This window comes from Taeniopygia guttata, chromosome 6 (genome assembly GCF_048771995.1).
Source record: "Taeniopygia guttata chromosome 6, bTaeGut7.mat, whole genome shotgun sequence".
Taxonomy (NCBI): domain Eukaryota; kingdom Metazoa; phylum Chordata; class Aves; order Passeriformes; family Estrildidae; genus Taeniopygia; species Taeniopygia guttata.
This window is the reverse complement of record NC_133031.1, coordinates 36484420-36502230: the sequence shown is the minus strand read 5'-3', so window position 1 is coordinate 36502230 and position 17811 is coordinate 36484420. Positions and strand designations below refer to the sequence as shown.

At 54.1% G+C, this 17811-nt stretch overlaps 1 protein-coding gene across 1 annotated transcript; it reads right to left on the bottom strand.

The window, feature by feature from the left end:
- Window positions 1-1011: 1011 nt before the first annotated feature.
- Window positions 1012-17559, bottom strand: PWWP2B (PWWP domain containing 2B). Its single transcript, XM_032749250.3, has 3 exons — window positions 17304-17559; window positions 10932-12579; window positions 1012-1520 (listed from the first exon to the last, which is right to left on the bottom strand). Exons 1-2 carry the CDS (start codon window positions 17468-17470, stop codon window positions 10950-10952), a joined length of 1797 nt encoding a protein of 598 aa, XP_032605141.3. The 5' UTR covers window positions 17471-17559; the 3' UTR covers window positions 1012-1520; window positions 10932-10949.
- Window positions 17560-17811: the final 252 nt, after the last annotated feature.

Sequence of the window (17811 nt, the reverse complement as noted above, 5' to 3'; positions counted from 1 at the left end):
GCAGGAACACATCTCCTGCTAGATACTGCTGTCCTTCTTGCACTTATTTTTGGAAAACAGGAAGCTCATTGATTTGTTTGCAGAGGTGACCGAAATGGGCCTTGGGAAACAGCTGTCCTGGTTCAACATCTCCTGTTCTACACCACAGCCTTCCCGCTGTTCTGAGGGATGCAGATCTCACCTAGTGAGGGCTGGGCTGAGGCTCAGCAGAAGGGTTTTGTGCTGACCCCCCTTGTGACACTTAGCTGCTGAAACGGGAAGCTCTGACTTCTCTTGCTGACATTCAAAGACCACAGTGTGAACAGCACAAACCAGGAAAACATCAGCCTGTGTCATTTCCGACCCACTCGCTCATCCCTGTTTGCTGCAGCACATCCAGCTGGCAGGAACAGGATCAGAGCAGAGATCCTGCAGCTCCGAGGCAGCCTCCCACAGCCAGGCAACACTGTGCTGAGCAGGGACACTCTGAGCTGCCTTCTCCAGCACCAGAAGCAGTAGATCACCTCAAATTAATGTCTCTGGACTGAGGGAATCCAAGGAAAGGGCAGACTAACACAAGCCCAGAAAATGAACTGATACAGTTCCAAAATCCTGTCCATACTTCAGTTTGTGAACAGTTTGAATTTGGCAAAAAAAGCTGTTTGGTTGCTGGTTTAGAACTGTGCATCACCCCTTGGTTGAGGGTAAAGAGAGGACCCCTTTGTCAACACGTTCAAAGGGCCTTAAATCAGACTCACAGAGTGTGAACATACAACTTCATGTTCATGTTCAGTTCTGAACACGGATTCCCTCCCTGGCTGCAGCCAGCAGCTCAGCACCACCCCTCTGCAGGCAGCAGGGGCAGGCCCAGGCTGTGCTGCTCCTCCAGGAGACTTGGAAAGCACAGGGGTGGGACCCAAGGACATCCAAGTCCCCAGCACTGCTTGTTCATGTACCTGGAACCACCGATTCTCCTGCTCTGCAGTAAACAACACGAGAAAGCTTCAGCATGCAATGAGAGCCACACCGCTGTGTGTTGCACATCTTCCAAGGTTTAATAGACACAAAGCGAGTCCATTGTACTTAAGACACTACAATGATTTCATTCTATTGCATGTCCTGACCCAATTACATTTCTCAGAGTACAGTATTGAATAAAAGTTTGGTAGCTTTAAAATTAACAAGTGTGTGAAATCTGTAAGTAAAATAAGCAGCAGCAATAATCTGGGGAATTTTATCAAGAATAGCTAACTTTGAAGTAATAAATACATTCCGAGTTGTGGTTTTGGCTGTTCTCCTAGCTCATTGCTGTCCGACTGGTCAGATTCTCGTTCTAGGTAAGATGTCCTTTAGCCCTCCCTGCCTCCCACAGCAGAGCTCCAGGCCCAGTCCCGGTGCCTGTCACCTGTGCCGGTGGCAGGCCAGCGCCCTGCCAGGAGCCTCCTGCTCGTGCCCTGCACGCGGCCCCGCTGCTCCGGGAGCGTCCGGCGCTGCAGACTCGGTGACCCTCTAGGAGAACAGCTGTGCTCGTCTTCTGTTACCTTGAAGAAAGCCAGAGAGGGAGAGGTTACTGTGACAGAGCGGCAAGGCACACGCTGGGCTTCCCTCTAAATATAGCCAGGAATTCTCCTGTCCCAGCAGGCACCTCCAGCAGCGGCTGCAGCTCGGGAAGAAAGCTGCCAGGCCAACAAACCTAAAGTAACAGTGGGAATTTTCCCCAAGACCAACAAGATATGAATTTCAGTGATGATAATAAATCACCAGTGTGGCTTAAAGACTCTGGAGTCCCTGTTCGGGTGGGTTACTGTAGGTTAATCCGCCACAAGTCCCCACGGAGCGCGCCACGTGAAGAACATCTGCCTCCACTTTCTGAACACAATCTACAAAATAGGATTATTCTCCCCTTGAGAGCAGCCCTACAGAAGCTTTTCTAAGTACCTGTAAGAGCTCAAGCTGCTGACTGTGGCTGCAGTGCCTGGTCACTGTGCCCGGCCGCAGTGCCTGACTGCAGTGCCTGACTGCAGGAACACAGCTGCAGTGCCCAGCTGCAGTAACCCAGACACAGTGCCTGGCTGCAATTCCCAGCTGCAGTGCCTGACTGCAGTGCCCGGCTGCAGTAACCCAGCCGCAGTGCCTCAGTGAGCTCAGGGCTGATGACCTGGGAAAGGAGCAACTCTTGGAGAGCAACATGCCTGACAAAAACTAGGGGTGTCCTCACCGGCACCCTGCATGCAGGAGGGACTTGCACTGGCCCTGGAGCCCAGGTTACAGCGTGGAAGACCTGGAAGAGTCCAAGGGGAAAATCCTCTTCCTTCAAGTGAAGAACAGAACCAAGGGAGAGAACGGCATGGACACCTCCGCTCCCCCTGAGCAGCTGCAGAAGCACCACTGCAGCTCACTCCTAGTGCAATGCAGCTCCAGCAGCACAAGGACATGACCAGCCCTCAGTCGGTGCCACACCAACCACATCACCTCCAGCTCAGCTGGAAGTGCAGGAGACACCAGCTTGGATCTGTGCTCCTGGCACACAGCGTTAGCACCACAGAAGAGCAGATCAGAAACCTTCAAACCACCCCCAGCTGAGGTTTGTGACTTACAGAGCACAGTGAACCAAGAACACCAAACACAGGAAGAGGATCACATCTCCAAAGCTGCTGACATGGCAGCAGCACTGCTTCTGCAGGCAGGGGACCCAAAGTGACACTGATTCGCTCAGACTCAGCATCCAGAATGATCCTCAGCATTGCCCACACAATGCAGAATGCAAAGAGCTGATTCAGTACCCAGGAACATCTGTCCCAAAAGCTGTATTCCAAAGAAAGGCTGCAATCAGGTTTCACACACTCTTTCAGCATTGGGCAGAAACTGGGAGGTCTCACCCCAGGGCTCCATTACCTGCAGCCAACAGAGTATAAATTCATACCTAATCTTGCAGGAGAATCTATTTGTCTTCTGATGAACAGAGAGACTTTCAAAAACACATAACAATCTCACTTGCTGGTTTATCACCTTACACCTAGGAAAACCTTCCTGAGGCCCAGGGACCTGGAACAATATCCCTCAAGCGGCTTTGAAAGCACTGACCCTTTAGAGAAGATCTTGTCTAAACAGGAAAAAATGCATTTCCTGGCTGAGGAGGTAACAGCAAGCCCTCGAGTGGCTGGATTCTTTGGGATTCCTCACTGGGGGAAGAAAGAACCACACCAGAAGTACCACGCCAAACAGGTCCCAGAGAAGGGTCCTGCCAGCGCCAGGGCAGATGGGGCTCCTCCACGGAGACAGGGGCTGAGACCAAACCTCAGCTGCTCCAGGAACTACCTGAGGGCATACATCAGGGATTCTGTGGGAGCAGAAAGCCAGGGCTGCCAGCAACAGAGCAAGCAGCCATAGAACGCTGGAAGTTTGGTCCCTGTGCCCGGGTGGGCACCTGCCCCTGCCCAGCTCTGCAGCCCGTCTCGAGGGGCATGGCCACCCAGGGGAGAGCCCTGGCATCTGTGCACAGCAGCCTTCACCTGTCCAACAGGAGCTGCAGTGACAGCCCCTCGTACGCTCTCACTTCATCCCTGGATGCTTCAGAAATTTACATTTAAAAACCCACTTCAGCACGGAGCAGCTAGCATGTGTAACTAGCACAAAACCCGTGGGCTGACTCAGGACAGCCTGAGTGCTAAACTGGGTGTCCAAAGGAGAGCCAAGGCACCTCCCCTGAAGCCATGTGCTTGCTCATAATTTAAAAAATGAAGTTTTGGATCAAAGAAAGCCATTCATAAATCCAGGCTGAGCAGCAGCAGCAGAGTGCAGAAGACAATTTTATCTTTGGAGGCTGCAGCACCCCAAGTATGCCCAATCCTCATCTTATTCTGAGGATTATTTTCTAATCATAAAGCAATTAACAGCAGGCTGTAATTGAGCATCACTAAATCAGTGTTTCTCCAGCCATCCCTCCCTGGGGGAAATGCAGAGAAGCTGCTGCTAGCAGCCAGCTGGTGAAGTCCTTCCTTCCCATGCCTTCCTCTTGCAGGAGGAAGGAAGGAAAGGGTGGCAGCTGGGATCCCCATCTCTGGCCCGCTGGATGAGGTCTGGAACTGTCTCCAGCTCTCAAGGCACCTGAATCCAGCTGATTGAGCAGGCTGGCAGCTACGTTCTCCAACACCGGAGCTCTCAAACTCCCTCATCCAAGCATTCCTATGACAAATCCTGCACTGAGGGTTTCTGCCTTTGGAAAGGACTGTTTTCCACATGAGTAAATGGCTCAGGTTATTGGCGTGCATCAAAACAGAGCAAGCCATCACTCACAAGGGAAGCCAAACTAGTAATTTGCTACAATTCATTTCTTTAGCTGCAGAGAGCACACAGGAAATACACTTCATAAAGAAACTCAGGCTGGCTGATCCCGTACAGCACGGACTGCTGCAGCTGAAACAGGAACTGGTACGTCAGTGAAGGCACTTGCTCCTTTAGAAATTCATCAGCTTAATGGGAAGAGCTTCATTGCCACCTGCCCAGCTGCTCCCTGCCAGGGCCAGCGGGCAGGGACAGGCCAGGAGGACACCAAGAGGCTCATGTGGAACAGCTCTGGCACCAGGGAGCCTCCCTGGCACCTGCCACTCGGCCGAGGTCACCTTCACTGCCCGGGCATCCGCAGGGAGGGGAACCCTGCTGCTGCCCACGGGCAGCCTGGGGCGGGCAGGAGACACGGCACAGCCTCACACACCAGAGGGACACTGCCACCGTGCACGTGGCAGTCCCGCTGCTCCTGCCCCTGCTCTGCCCCACAGAGCCCCTGGAGAAGCAGGAGAGCTGCAGCCGTGGGGCACAGGGCTGCAGAGTGAAGGGCACGAGCCCTCCAGGAGCTCAGGTACTAAGCCCCATCTGTGCCCTTGCTGCCGGACAGCAGAAGCCTATTTCAGCTGCACCTAATCTCAGGATGTGTTCATTATCTAGCTAATGCAGAGCCCGTGTGCTCTGTACAGGTAGAGACAGCACACAGAACAGCTGCAGCAAGCAGATTTAATAAAATAAACCAGGCCCCATGTGGTGGGATAACCCCATCCAGCAGCCAAGAACCTCACAGCCGCTTGCTCCCTCCCCCACCAGCGGGACTGGGGGGAGAACTGGAAGCACAAAAGCTGGAGAACTCGAGTTGAGACAGACATCTTAACAGGGAAGGCAAAAGCTTTTGCCTAAGAAATTAAATCCCTGCTTCCATGGGCAGGCAGGTCTTTCAGCCACCTCCAGAACAAGGCCTCATCATATCTAACTGTGACTTGGGAGAACAAATGTCATCACTCCAAATGTCTCCCCTTCCTCCTTCTTCTCCCCACTTTATATACTAATTATGATATCATATGGACTGGAATAGCCCTTGGGCCACTTGGGGTCACCTGTCCTGGCTGTGTCCCCTCCCAGCCTCCCACACACCCTCAGCTCCTTCCCAAGCATGGGTCTGTGCAAGTCTTGTTCAGCAATAAAAGAAACACCTCTATTTTATCAACCCTGTGTTCAGCACAAATCCAAAACGCAGCCCTAAATCAGTCATTGTGAGAAAGCTAATTGCACCCTGGCCAAATCCAGCGTATCCCAGCTCGTGCTCATCTGGTCTGACAGAGGAGCAGCTCCAGAGCTTGTCTCAGCCCACACACTCCTGCTCACCTTGATGCCAGCACCACTGATGGCAACTCATGCATCAAACAGAACACACAAAGGCTGAAAAACGACAGCTTGCATGTTTTTCAACATTAAGAGCCTTCACATCAATGTTTGGGATCAAAGTCCTACCTTTCACACCTGAACATGAAAATGAGAAGTAGTCAATTGTTCAATACCAGGCTGGATGCGGCTTGCAGCAACCTGGGATAGTGGAAGGTGTCCCTGGCCATGGCAGAGGGTGGAACAAAATGATCTTTAAGGTATCTTCCAACCCAAACCCATCTGTGATTGCACAATTTGTGTCACCCATTGTGCCAGGCAGCCCCAGGAGTCGAGCAGCTGCATGGCACATGCAGTGTGAAGATCCTGGCTGCTGTGTAAAGATGCTGTTTGCTCCTCACCTGCAGAGCACACCCACCCTTCCCTACACAGAGCTACACCAAGTTTCCCAAAATCCCCTATTCCTTTTTGGAAAGTAGCCTTTCTGTAAGTGCACCTTGCAGGTGCTCAGTACTGTACAAATGCTGCTCAAGCACCACAGGGGCAGGACGAACTCCAAGCCCTGCCTGGGACGCCAGAGAACTCCTTGGGTGGCCCTTGGCTCCCACCATGCTGCCCAGGGAGGTGCTGAGCCCTTGGGAGCCTGAGAGCAGCTCGCCGTGCTCCCCAGGGAGGTGCTGAGCCCTTGGGAGCCTGAGAGCAGCTCGCCGTGCTCCCCAGGGAGGTGCTGAGCCCTTGGGGGATGCAGTCTCCTCCAGCAGCTGGAGTTCCAGCTCTGAAACCCGAGTGCCTTGCTGGGCACCGGCGCAGGTGCAGTCAGAAATACCCCAGTGTACGGCCCGGTGGCATTTCCAAAGAAAACGCCTGGGAGCAGAGCGGGTGAGAGGGGCCACGGCTGCAGGACAGGGCAGCACCGAGCTGGGTGTCTCCCAGGGCAGCCCCTGGGCACAGCGGGTACTTGCAGATCAGCAGGATGGCACCCACGTGCAGTTCCAGCCGTCGGCGCTGGGCACACAAAAATGCAGCAGTCTGTTCTGCACTTCTGCTCCCAGCTGGTATTAGCATGCAGAGACGTCACTTCCAAGCAGGAAGACTGTGAAACAGTAATTAAGTTGGATGCCTGGTTTTAGTGGACTGGAGCATCTAGAAAGCAGGCCAAGAAAAATCTCCAGCATTCATCTCCTGTGCTGAAATATTCCATGTGACCAGGCAGAAGTGTTAGAAAATACAGCTATCACACCAATCATTCCCATCACTTTATAGCAAGGTAAGCACAAGAGAGGAGGCTCTACTCTCCTGGTAGAGCAGAAGAGAAGAGGTAAGAGGAAAAGAGGAGTGATTTATGCTGTTTCACAAGCTGCTGGCAGCAGCACTGGCTGGATGGACACACAGAGCCCCAAAGACCTTTGAAGGTGAAGTCACAACGTGATATTCCAGGTTTTATATTAGTGGTTTCTATAGACAGTGAGCATGCAGCCAGCTCTGAGTTTGCTGCACACAGCAGCAGTGTGATGGATGGCTTGATGTACTGACACTGAGGGTCTATTAAGCTCATAGCACTTAAAATAAAAGCCTTCAGCATCTGCAAGTTTAATGGTTCCACAGTCACAGCCTGGGGACAGGGGAGAGAGAGGAAGAATAAAGGATTTTCCAGACTGAAAAAGGAAAGGAATATATATCTTGTAAACTTGTTTCACGCAGAGATGTGGATGAAAACCTACCAGCAGTTTTTACTAGAGGTTTACAGCATGTCTGTGTGCAGGGAGAGGGCATCTGCCATGAGGAGCTGCTCAGGAGGATCACGGAGCAGATCAGTCCCCTGCAGGGACAGCCTCCCCACACCGCAGGGCTGGAGCAACACGTGTTCCTCAAAGCCCTGATCCCACCACAGCATGCATTCCTGGAGCAGGGAAGGGAGGGAGGCCTTGGGAAGCACAGCTCTCCCTCCCTCCTGTGCCCCAGCCCACGGCACAGCTGAGGCAGCAGCCACAGCCATGGCTCATTCCCAATAAAACCCGTGTGGCACCAGCCCAGGGGTCCCCCTCCACAGCCTCAGGTGGGCTTTCCTTACGGGAGAGACAAAGATCTGTCACTCCAAGCCAGGGGCAACTGCTATCCTTGTGCCTTGAGCTGGCTCCTGGTGCCACATGCCAGGGAGCTACAGAGCAGCCCCAGAAGATGCTGAGTGGACATGTCTCTCCTGGCACTTCTTTAAACCAAGTCTTACAAGTTTGAGTTCTACAGGCTGCTATTCTGCCTGTTGTTTTTCCAGAAACTTGTTTTACTTAATTAAAACCCTGTCATTACCTGACTAGTACTTTCCTTGCAAAGAAACCCTAAGGACAAAGCAGTAACAAAAGAAGTGATCCTACCAGCTTTTCCAACTCAAACCAAGTTAAAAGGAAAAAATAAAAAAATCCAATTTTTCCAGTTTTCTGCATCCACAAATGACCTGCAGTGTTTGTACATTTTTCCAGTAACTACCCTCTGCAGAACACATCACATGCCAGAAGACAGAAATCTTTACAATAAAAAGGGTCACCAGTGACAAACTTCTGCTGTGGCCAGGATTAGCATGAGTGGTGTCAGTGCTGAAGCCACTTCATGGACTCCTGATGACAAAAACCTTTGTGCCACTGCTGGAGAAGCCCCAGCATGATGGATTTTACAGTGCTCCATGAAATATTACCAGGTTACCCAGGGCAGCTGCGGCTGCCCCTGTATCCCTGGCAGTGTCTGAGGCCAGGCTGGACGGGGCTTGGAGCCACCTGGGATAGTGGAAGGTGTCCCTGCCCATGGCAGGGGATGGAATGGGATGGACTTCAGGGTCCCTTCCAGCCCAAACCCTTTCATGCTATCCTTCGGGAAAGGACAGTGAATGAGCACTGAAGGAAATGTTTCAGTTCTACCTTGTGGAAAATCAAGGAAAGCAACAAAATTCAATGCTCCTGCAAGGAGAGAATTAGGTACAGAGAATTCTCTGAAATAATGAGCAGTTTTTTAAGTGATGTACCAAAACTCCAGACATGCTGATCTAGTTGGGAAACTAGGTAAATGTGATAAGGAACACAGGCAGTTGTGTAGTTCTGCTTTTCTAGTTTTGCAGTTCTTTATCCAACAGTCATGCTGTCTTCAGCCTGGCAGACTGCGCTGGCAGCTCAGCTCAGACATGTAAAGCAGGAAATCCCCTGTGGAAAGGCAGCTGAAGGAGGCCAACAAAACAGTGCTATCTGCTAAATGTATATACCCATATACACACGCAGAGGTTTGGCTGAAGAGCACAGAGGGAAGGAAAGTTTTGGTCTAATCCAGGCCATCCCATCCCATCCCATCCATCATTTGCTTACCTACACGTTCTCCAGATGTTCTTCGTTCCCCCACTTACAGACCTGTACCTGTAGCTCAGACCCCACTGTGTCTCTGGAGCAAGGGCTCCTCTCCTCCTGGAGGCCCTGCCCTGCAGCCCGTGCCCCATCCTGGCCAGCCCTGCTGGGGCCAGCAGCCAGCGTTCTCTGTGGGCCGACGTGCAGGGGGCAAGCATCCCCCTGTTCTGGGTTCTGCTCTGGGCCCAGGACTCTCTTGGCCACAGCTCTCCCACTCCCCGTGGGCTGACAGGCACAGTCAATGTTTGATCTGAGCACCAGGTGTTTCCTCGAGCTGTCCCCTCTCCTGCAGCTGGGCCGTGCCAGCCCGCCCCGCAGCCACAAGGGCAAGGACAGATGGCAGGAAGGATGGTGACACTCATCACCTTAGTCCATAACTGCTCACTCACACAGCGAAGACAGCTCAGAGGATGAAGTTTGCTGCTCCTTTAACCAGAGCACTGTCCAGACAGGAGCCATGGATTGGCCAGGACTCTTCCACTGGCAAGGACAGTACATTCTGGGCAGCAGGTTTATTTATACTCCTGATCTAGCTAATAGGAATTTGGGTCCAATCCAAACACTCTTGATATAATAAAGTCTTTAGCCAGAGTTAAGCAGCAGTTCTATGGGCAAGATCAAGAGGGAAGCTGAAGTGTTGCTGCTGCAGTTGTCCAGACACCCTGAGTACACAGCATGAGTATGTCATGCTCTGGTTATTTACTCCAGCCAGGCTTGCTGAGATGGAGCCATAACCCAGGCAGAGCAGGTCCTTCATCACACTCCAGCAAGGGGTGAAGTCCCATGACAGAGGGTGTAAAAAAAGTCCAATTTTCCCATCAGGATTACATGAGCACTGACCATCCCAGTCGCACTGCATTATGACAGTTCAGCTAATGAAGAGAGCCCAGAGGAGCAGCGCTGGCTTGCTCACACAGAGTCCTTCAAGCATGAAACAGAGCAGAGCATTCAGGGGACAACGTAACAAACCACACTACACAAAGCATGGTCTTTGACACAAGGCTCTTCCCAGTGACACCTCTGGTTTTCAACAAAAACTTAAATCCCCCGCTTGTCTAATACCATCACAGCTGAGCCCTTGTCTGGACAGCGATGACTGAAAGGTTGTGAAATGATTCCAGGTTTCATCCAAGTCACTGGATTTTCCCATGAACTTGTATTCCCAGTCATGCCACATCCTGTATTTTTAGGTACGAAATTTTCATCGCAGGCAGACTGTTTGATGAGAAAGGGAAACCCATCCATTACGAAGAATCAGCTCTAACGATTTCATTCCCACCTAATGTCCTCACACAGATGTGAAGCCCAAAGGAATTTCATTTGATCCAGGCCATTCCCCAGAGAAGCAGTGAAAATTTAGGTACAAACCAAACCCCAAGTATTGTGTGAGATACTGAAATACTGCTGCACAAAGACAGTTTTTGGTACAATCATTCTGAGGAGCCATAAAGGGCCTTTGTAAGAAATCCAAACCAAAGGGATCAGAAGGAGGGGAGCAAAGGGGTCCTAAACTGTTACAGGTAATTGCTGGGCACCAGCACATACATATGAAAAATGTCACCTTAATTCCAGTGAAAGTTTTAGTTCTTTGACCCAAGGAAACTGAAAGCCTAGGAGCTGTTAGTCTTCCAGGCACACAGCTACAAGTTTATCAGTTCTTTGAACAGGCTGCTTCCTCACAGTGCCCTGCCTGGCCTGCATTTCCCTCTGGGAACAGGGGCTCCAATTCCCATGGTCCCCAAAGGAGTTTGGAATTAAGCTTCTCACCACCTCTGAAATTACCCCCACCAACTAAGAGCCAAGCACGTAAATGTCACAGTTGCCAGTCTCAGAAAATCAAATGCAAACAAACAGTGGAATACAGATTAAAAAAGCATTGGGAGGCTCTACATGGCAAGTGTTAGTGTAGCAATCACTCACCTGATACTGGAGGCAAAGTTATGTCTCAAACTGTGTTAAGAGATCTCGTATTTCTGGAGTCAGGTGCTTGACTGCCTTCGCAGCTTCCGTGATTGCTTTCCGGTACATGCCTTTCTTCTTGCGATTAAACCTCAGTTTGAAAAATTCCGAGAAAGGAGAGAGTTTTGAAACCGACAAGAACGAGGTCGTTGGAGAACCAAACCATGACACTTTAGCTTCTCGCCACGAAGGTTCCCCGTTTTCCTTCTGGCTGAGGTTTATGTCAAGAACACGTGCTGGCCACCACGGAAACCCGTGAATTTTACCCCAGACAATGTCCCCCACTGAAACAGTCCTTCCATCTTCTGTAACACATTTAGACACACTCTGGGTGTGCAGTCTGACTGTCAGTGGTGGCACAATTTTACGCTCATCTTTTGAAGATGAAGAGACGGAGGCATCATCACCAGGCAAAAAGTCACACAGTTCTGGTGATGTCACTTCTGAACTAGAAGACTTGGATTCATCTAGACTGTCATTGCTACACACCGATAAACTAGAAGAATCTGCTTTTCTTTTACGGTAATTCATGAGGAAAGCCAAGTTATCATGTCCATCTTTACCCTGGGGAAATCTTTTGAAGTCATCATCTTCACCTGAACTGCCTGAAGATATCTCAGCCAAGCTTCTGTCAGCGGACTCATCATTGTAAAACACTCTGGGATTGGACTCCCCGCTGTTCTGGAGGACGTTGATTTCGTCAATCAGTTCTGCCTTATAAATTGAAACACTCTGACCATCGTTGATGCGATGGGGCTTCAGCCGTATCTTTGGGGGTGGGACATCCACACTGGAATGCACTGGCCGCGTGAGCTTCAGTTTTGGAATGGAAGCAAGCTGGCTGCCTGCTGACTTGTCCATTAAACATTTGGTTTCTCGACACCGTTCAGAGTCCCCGCTCTCCTCTTGGTCCCCGGCTCCGTTCTGCAGCACTCGCTCCGGACAGAACGGTTTGACTGAGCCATGAACCCGGGAAGGGATTTTTACCACTTCGCCTTTCCCTTGTGGAGTACTGTAGGATATTTTTATAACTGGCGTTCGATGCACCAGCTCCCCAGAAAACTTGTCATCCTCCCTCTTCTCTCTTTTGTTCCTTTTCTCCACGTAGTCAGAGTCACTGTGCTTTTTCTGCTCCTTGTCCTGAATGCTCAGCTTCCTCCTGGTCTTGGCGTTCTGCCGCGGCGCGCCGGCATCCTCGGGGTTCAGCGTGTTCTTGCACTTCTCGCAGAGCACCTGCCTGGGCCGCAGCCTGATGGTGCTCATGATGAGCCTGCCCGGGTCCCTGTTGCGCGACAAACGCCTCCTCGTCCTCTTTATAGTCCGTGGCGGCGGCTGCGGGACCCACTGGTGGTAGGTGTGCCGCAGCCACAGCGGCCGGGGGAACGGGGCTCCCTCGAAGTAGGGAGGGAAGGGCGGCAGGCCGCCCTGGGCCGGCAGCAGCGGCGGCAGCGGCTCCTCGGCGCTGCCCTTGGCGGGCGCGTGGCCCGCGGGCCGCGGCTCCGGCTCGCCCTGCGCCCACACCTCGCCGTCTGCAGCTCCGTTAGCGCAGGCGCCGGAGCGGGGCTCCTCGTGCTTGGGGAAGGAGGACGGCAGGCAGAACAATCCGGACCTAAATTGGGGCAAGAAGGACAGGGAGGGAAAGAAACGGAGTCAGGAGCTTTGCATGGTGCTGCTCTGGGAACCCAAAAGATCCCGCCATCCCACAGCCTCAGCACTGAGAACTCAACGCTTTCTCGTGACTTTTAAAATCACGCAGCCAGCTCTGCCACTGAAAAAAATAACAGCAGTGCAGACATCTGGCAAGGTGCTCTACCCTTCTCCCAGAAAAGGCAGAGGGATCAAAACCTGTATTTCTATGAACTCTTTGCACAAAGTTTTGCTCGAAGAAGTTGTAAGTTTTATTCCACAAATCAGTTTGCTGCATAGGCAGGCTGCCAAGGCTGGAGGAGGGATGTGATCCAGATTAGCCTAGAGAGCTATGAAACTGCCCTCTTCTCACTGTAGATGCAGGGCTGATTTTCCAGTTTTTCACTCTAAACCTGAACACCTTGAATTGGGTGGATTACTTGCACAGATTCACCGAGACACAGCTCTGCTCCTCTTCCCTGGTCTCTCCATATTCAGCTGTATTTGGTAAGGTAAGGCACCCACAACTCCTTCAGAACAGCAGGGTTAACAATGATGATGCTGTCCTTCAATGCCAGGTCTCCTTACAGGCCACCAAGGCTCAGACACAGCACCTTGCCTGGATATTGGCAAAAGCAAATCCTCTGAAATGCTAAAACTCACAACCACAATTCTTGTCTCTAAAATGTATTAATTTATGCCCTTGGCCTGGCATTAGAAGTATTACACTAACAGCACTGGGACAGATTCTGCCCTGAAACGCTGACTCTGACTGGACAAAGCCCCCTACCTTGGCTTTGCAGAGACACTTCTGCAGCAAACACACCATCAGTGAAGCACATGGACCTTCTTAATAATAACAAAATGTTACATAGGAGAGCCACAAAGAAGAGACAAAGCAACGGAGAACAGGTACAGACCAAATACCAGTGGGTTTTGGATGCTACAGTCCCGTTCCCCTCCTTGCCAGCCATTGCTTTCTTTCCAACCACCAGAAGGAAGGACCCTTCCTGAGGCAAGGGAGGAGTGTCTTGGTGGTATCACAGAGGGGGACACTTCAGTAAGTGTTAGCAGAGGGCACTGAAGAGGAGCTGAAGGCATCCACTCTGTGGCACACCTCTCACCAAGAGCAGCACAAAGCCGCTGCCATGGGCTTCCCGATGGAGAGAAGCCTCCAAAATCCTTCCCCATTACTGAAAAAGTGCAACAACTTGCTGTTAAATGCCAGTTTAACTGGGAAAGGATTAAGCTGTTGAAACCACATAATTTGGAACAAAATATTTTTGTTCCAAGAGGCTTTTTTTAAACAGAGACCAAGAATGTAGGTGTCTTGAACAGACAACCCAGAAAGCCAGTACAGTCTGTACAGCCAGACAGAGGTGTCAGCACCATTCATAATCCACAGTGAGACCATTTCTGAATGAAATGATGGCTATAAGTTACGGTTATTTTATGCAGTGAGATTGCATGACTTGGTCACAACAGAAAACTGCTCCGCATGTAGACACAAGCCCACTCCCCTGTTCAGGTCACTGAACCCTCCAGAGGCACGGAGCTCCTTGCCTGGCAGAAGTGGAGCACCCAAACGCTCACTCTCAGGATGGTTTGTGCCTGTAGCACTGATGTATCAGCACCCTGTAACCCCACAGGGCTGGACAGAGCCTCCATGCCATGGAAGTGCCCACAGAGCCCAGACCACTGCCCTCCCCAGCTGTCAGCCTGTGCCAGGCACCCGGGGAGGCTTCTTAGAAAGATGGGGACAAACTTCTCAGCAGGGCTGCCAGGACAGGACAAGGGGTGATGGCTTCCCACGGCCAGAGGGCAGGGATGGATGGGATACTGTGAAAGAATTGTTCCTTTCAACAAGGGGGAGGGTAGGCAGCCCTGGCACGGGTGCCCAGAGCAGCTGTGGCACCCCTGGATCCCTGGCAGTGCCCCAGGCCAGGCTGGACACTGGGGCTGGAGCAGCTGGGACAGTGGGAGGTGTCCCTGCCATGGCAGGGGTGAAACAGGATGAGCTTTACAGTCCCTTTCAATCCACGCCATTCTGGGATTCTGTGATTAAAGCAGCAGGAAATACTGCTGATGGGATTTCACCCTGGCTTGTAATCCCCCTTTCTGGGGCAGCTGCAGCCAACTGGACTTGGTTACCTCAATCCAGTTTTTGCTTGGTACGGGAGAAGACATCCTCCTTTATTTATAGCCCTGCACAATTAAAACCCAACTTTTAAAGAAAGCTCAATTGCAGCAAAACTATTAAATTTTGTTATCAGAAAACTGAAACAGCATTTAAATCTCTACTTGGGCATGTACCCTATGGAGCTCACTTTGAGCAGAGCCAGTTTGTTGTAAGAAAATAATTGCCAGTCACTGGGCAGGCCCTGGTGCTGCTGCATCATCCAGGCCGGGGCAGGAAGGGACACGCAGAGGAGGGACACGAGCGCTTTTTTCTGCAAATAATTCCCCAGCAGCTGGAAGGTCAGGCATGAGTGTTCCCTACAACCCCCATTCCTAAAGGCACGGGGGCAGGCAGGGCACAGGCAGGGCAGGGGATGGGGACAGGCAGGGCACGAGCAGGGCACAGGCAGACAGGGCACAGGCACAGGCAGGGCACAGGCAGAGAGGGGACGAGCACAGGCACAGATAGGGCACAGGCAGACAGGGCACAGGCAGAGGACGGGCACAGGCAGACAGGGCACAGGCAGGGGACAGGCACAGGCAGAGGACGGGCACAAGCACAGAAAGGGCACAGGCACAGACAGGGCACAGGCAGGGGACGGGCACAGGCAGTCCTGCGGCCCATGGGCTGAGCCCTTGCAAACCCGGACGGGCAGTTCAGGGTTCTAACCTGCAGCTGCCTTTGTGGCAAAACACCAGAGGCGTCCAGGCGGGACCTGGATGGCCAGGGTGCCCTGGGTGCTCAGGTGGCAGGCCTTCCTCCTGCTCAGCTCCCCACAGCACTCACTACAGCTTAGGACAAGTAAACACGGCATTACGGATGTCTGAGTTAGAAGGGACCTTAAAAATCATCCAGTTCCAATTCTCCTGCCCTGGGCTGGGGTCTCCTTCACTAGACAAACTGCTCCAAGCCCCATCCAAGCTGACCTCGAACACTTTCAGAGATGGAGCAGCTACAACTAAGTAAAACACATTCATCTACTGTGTGATGCTGAAACCATTTTAAGCCACAAAAGAAAGCTGAAGAATCACCATACCGGCCCTCCTTCCTTTTTGAAGTAATCTCCTCTTTCTATGCAGGTCTAACAACCTGCTCTGGTGGCTCCTCTCCTGCCAGCCCCATCTCACTGCCAGGGGGTACAGGCAGAGCATGAGGACCCCTGCACAGGGACAAGCTGGTGGGACACGGCTCCATCAGCCAGGCAGCAGCAGGAGGAGATGCAGGCACTCCAAGCTCAGCACCAAGTGGATAAATTCCTGCTGCCTTTGGGACACATCCTGACCTTCACCTTCCAGTCGCTGCCGGCCGACTCCCGTGCTCTGCTGTAGGGTGCTGGCCAGCACCCCTCCATGGTCAGCACAGCAGCGCTCGGCACCACCATGGGCAGGATGCGGCCAGGGGACGGCCAAAGACCGAGCCCTGAGCAGCAGGGACAGCCCCAGTGCTCGGGGGGCATCCACTGCCCTCCCCAGCACTCAGCAGGGTCACCACCGACAGGGCTGCGGCAGCACCGCCCGCACAGCTGCCTCACAGCCTGCGAAAAACGCCCAGCTGGCTGGCTCTTGGACCCGCTAGGAGCACAGGGAGGAAACGAGGAAGAAAAATAATCGAGAAAGGTTAGGGTGAAGAAAAAACAGGGGAAAGAATTGTCACTGCAGAGGAAGACAACTGAAATGTGAGAAGGCAGAAAGCTGGTTTGGGGAGCTCGAGGGACACCAACCGCTCCTGCTGGGACCAGGCTCCAGGGTGGCTTTATGGACTCTGCACAGCATTAGGTGCCCGAATGCCTTTGAAAATCTGACTCCAATTTTCCGTGGTACCACGTGAAACTAAATAAAGGACAAAAATGAAGCTGAGAACTCCTGCTCCATCTCGTAGGATGGATCAGAGAGGTGAGGCTGCTGTGCTCCCACGCAGCACCAAACCTGCTTCTCACAGCAACACGGCGCAGCACCGCGCACAGCCCCGGAGAGCCGGCCGTGCTCCGGAGAGCCGGCCGTGTCCCGGAGAGCCTTACCGGCCCCGGAGAGCCTGCCCTGTCCCGGAGAGCCTTACCGGCCCCGGACAGCCTGCCCTGCCCCGCTGCGAGCCCAGCCGCCCCAGAGCCGGGGCAGGTGCGAGCACGAGGTCCCGCCGAGCGGAGCCGCAGCCCGCGGGCCCCGCCGAGCTCGGGCAGCGCCAGGGCCGGGGCGGCAGCGGCCACAGCCCGCGGGACCCCCGGTAGCACCGCCGGCACCGCGCCCGGCCCCGGGGCCCTGCCGGGCACGTGGGGGGCTCGGCGGGGGGAGAGGGGGCGGCGAGGGCAGCGGGCGGCCGGAAGGGCCGGGGTCCGGCCCGGGGCCACGTGCGGGCCGCAGCCGGTCCGGCCGGCCCGGGGGCTCCGCTCCGCCCCCGCCGCTTTGTGCCCGGGCCGGTCCCGACCCCGCCGCTTTGTCCCGCCCGGCCGAACAAAGGGCGCGGGGGCGGCGCGGCCCCGCTCCCCGCCGCCGTCCCGGTGCCGCCGTCCCGGTGCCCCATCCCGGCCGCACCTCTTGGAGCAGTCCAGCAGCACGCCGGTGAAGCGGCGCTCCCCGCAGCTCAGCGTCACCACCAGCGTGTCGTTCACCATCTGCTCCACCAGCACCGGCACCCACGCGCCCACCCGCGGCGGCGGCGCCCCCGCCGCGTCCCCCGCCGCCGCCCCGGGCTCGGCCATGCTCCCGCCGCTCCCGCCGGCGGCGCCGCTGGGCCGGGCCGGGCCGCGCCGTGACCTCACGGGGCGCCCGCCGCCGGGCGTGACGTCACCGCCCCGCCCCGCCACCGGGCGTGACGTCACCGCCCCGCCCCGCTACCGGGCACGTGCGTGGGACGGGGCGGGGGCGCGACCGGTAGGGGCGGGGCCTGCCCGTGAAGGGCGGGGCCGGGCCGGGGCCGGCTCCTTGCGCCTCCTGGCGGCCACGCCGCGCACCGGCACCCGCGGGACCACCGGGGCGGGGCCACCGGGGCGGGGCTGGACCGGGGCGGGGCCGGACTGGGGCCACACCGGGGCGGGGCCAC